The sequence below is a fragment of the Egretta garzetta genome, unplaced genomic scaffold, assembly GCF_000687185.1.
Source record: "Egretta garzetta isolate BGI_Z169 unplaced genomic scaffold, ASM68718v1 scaffold350, whole genome shotgun sequence".
Taxonomy (NCBI): domain Eukaryota; kingdom Metazoa; phylum Chordata; class Aves; order Pelecaniformes; family Ardeidae; genus Egretta; species Egretta garzetta.
Genome location: NW_009258273.1, coordinates 342,213 through 342,878, shown reverse-complemented (window position 1 = coordinate 342,878; position 666 = coordinate 342,213). Strand labels below are relative to the sequence as shown.

The 666-nt window shown below is 68.3% G+C and overlaps 1 protein-coding gene across 1 annotated transcript; it reads left to right on the top strand.

Annotated features, from left to right (window-relative positions):
- Positions 1–77: 77 nt before the first annotated feature.
- On the top strand, positions 78–632 carry SLC39A1 (solute carrier family 39 member 1). The gene has a single exon (XM_035890652.1). The coding sequence runs from the start codon at positions 111–113 to the stop codon at positions 585–587; it is 477 nt and encodes a 158-aa protein (XP_035746545.1). The 5' UTR covers positions 78–110; the 3' UTR covers positions 588–632.
- The last annotated feature ends 34 nt before the right edge of the window (positions 633–666 follow it).

The following is a 666-nucleotide window of genomic DNA, read 5'->3' as shown; positions in this document are numbered from 1 at the left end:
AGGGAGTCTGGGGGGGGGGTTTGGGGGTCTCAAGGGGTTCAGGAGTTCAAAGGTCCTCCCTTTCCCCCCCCTCACAGCTGCAGTTCCCCTTGCCGGAGTTCATCCTGGCCATGGGCTTCTTCCTGGTGCTGGTGCTGGAGCAGGTAGCGCTGGCGCAGCGGGAACCGTCATCCATCTCGGAAGAGACGCGAACTCTGCTTCCCGCCGGTTCCATCCAAACCCCTTCTCCTCAATCCCCCCTTCCCGGTGCCCGGGGTGCCGTCCGTGCCGGATTGCTGGTGCTGGCGCTGGCGTTGCACTCCGTGCTGGAGGGGCTGGCGCTGGGGCTGCAGGAGGCGGAGGGGGCCGTGCTGCGCGTCTGCCTGGCCCTGCTGCTGCACAAATGCGCCGTGGCCTTGGGCGCGGGGCCACGGCAGCGGCTGTGCCGGGGGGGGTTGGAGGGGGTGGCATCCGGCACCTTCCTCTACATCACCTTCCTGGAGATCCTGCCCCAGGGGCTGGGGGTGCCCCAGCAGCGTGTCCCCAAGGTCATCCTGCTCCTCGCCGGCTTCGCCCTCGTCACCGCCATCCTCTTCATCAAGATCTGAGACATCGAGATCTGCACTCCCCACCCCCATGCAGGACCCTGGGGCACGGGGGGGTTCCCCTCTGCCCCCCCCCACCCCC

Excerpts from the sequence above, each read along its gene's own strand:
- SLC39A1 (XM_035890652.1), top strand. The coding sequence starts at position 111 with ATGGGCTTCTTCCTGGTGCTGGTGCTGGAGCAGGTAGCGCTGGCGCAG.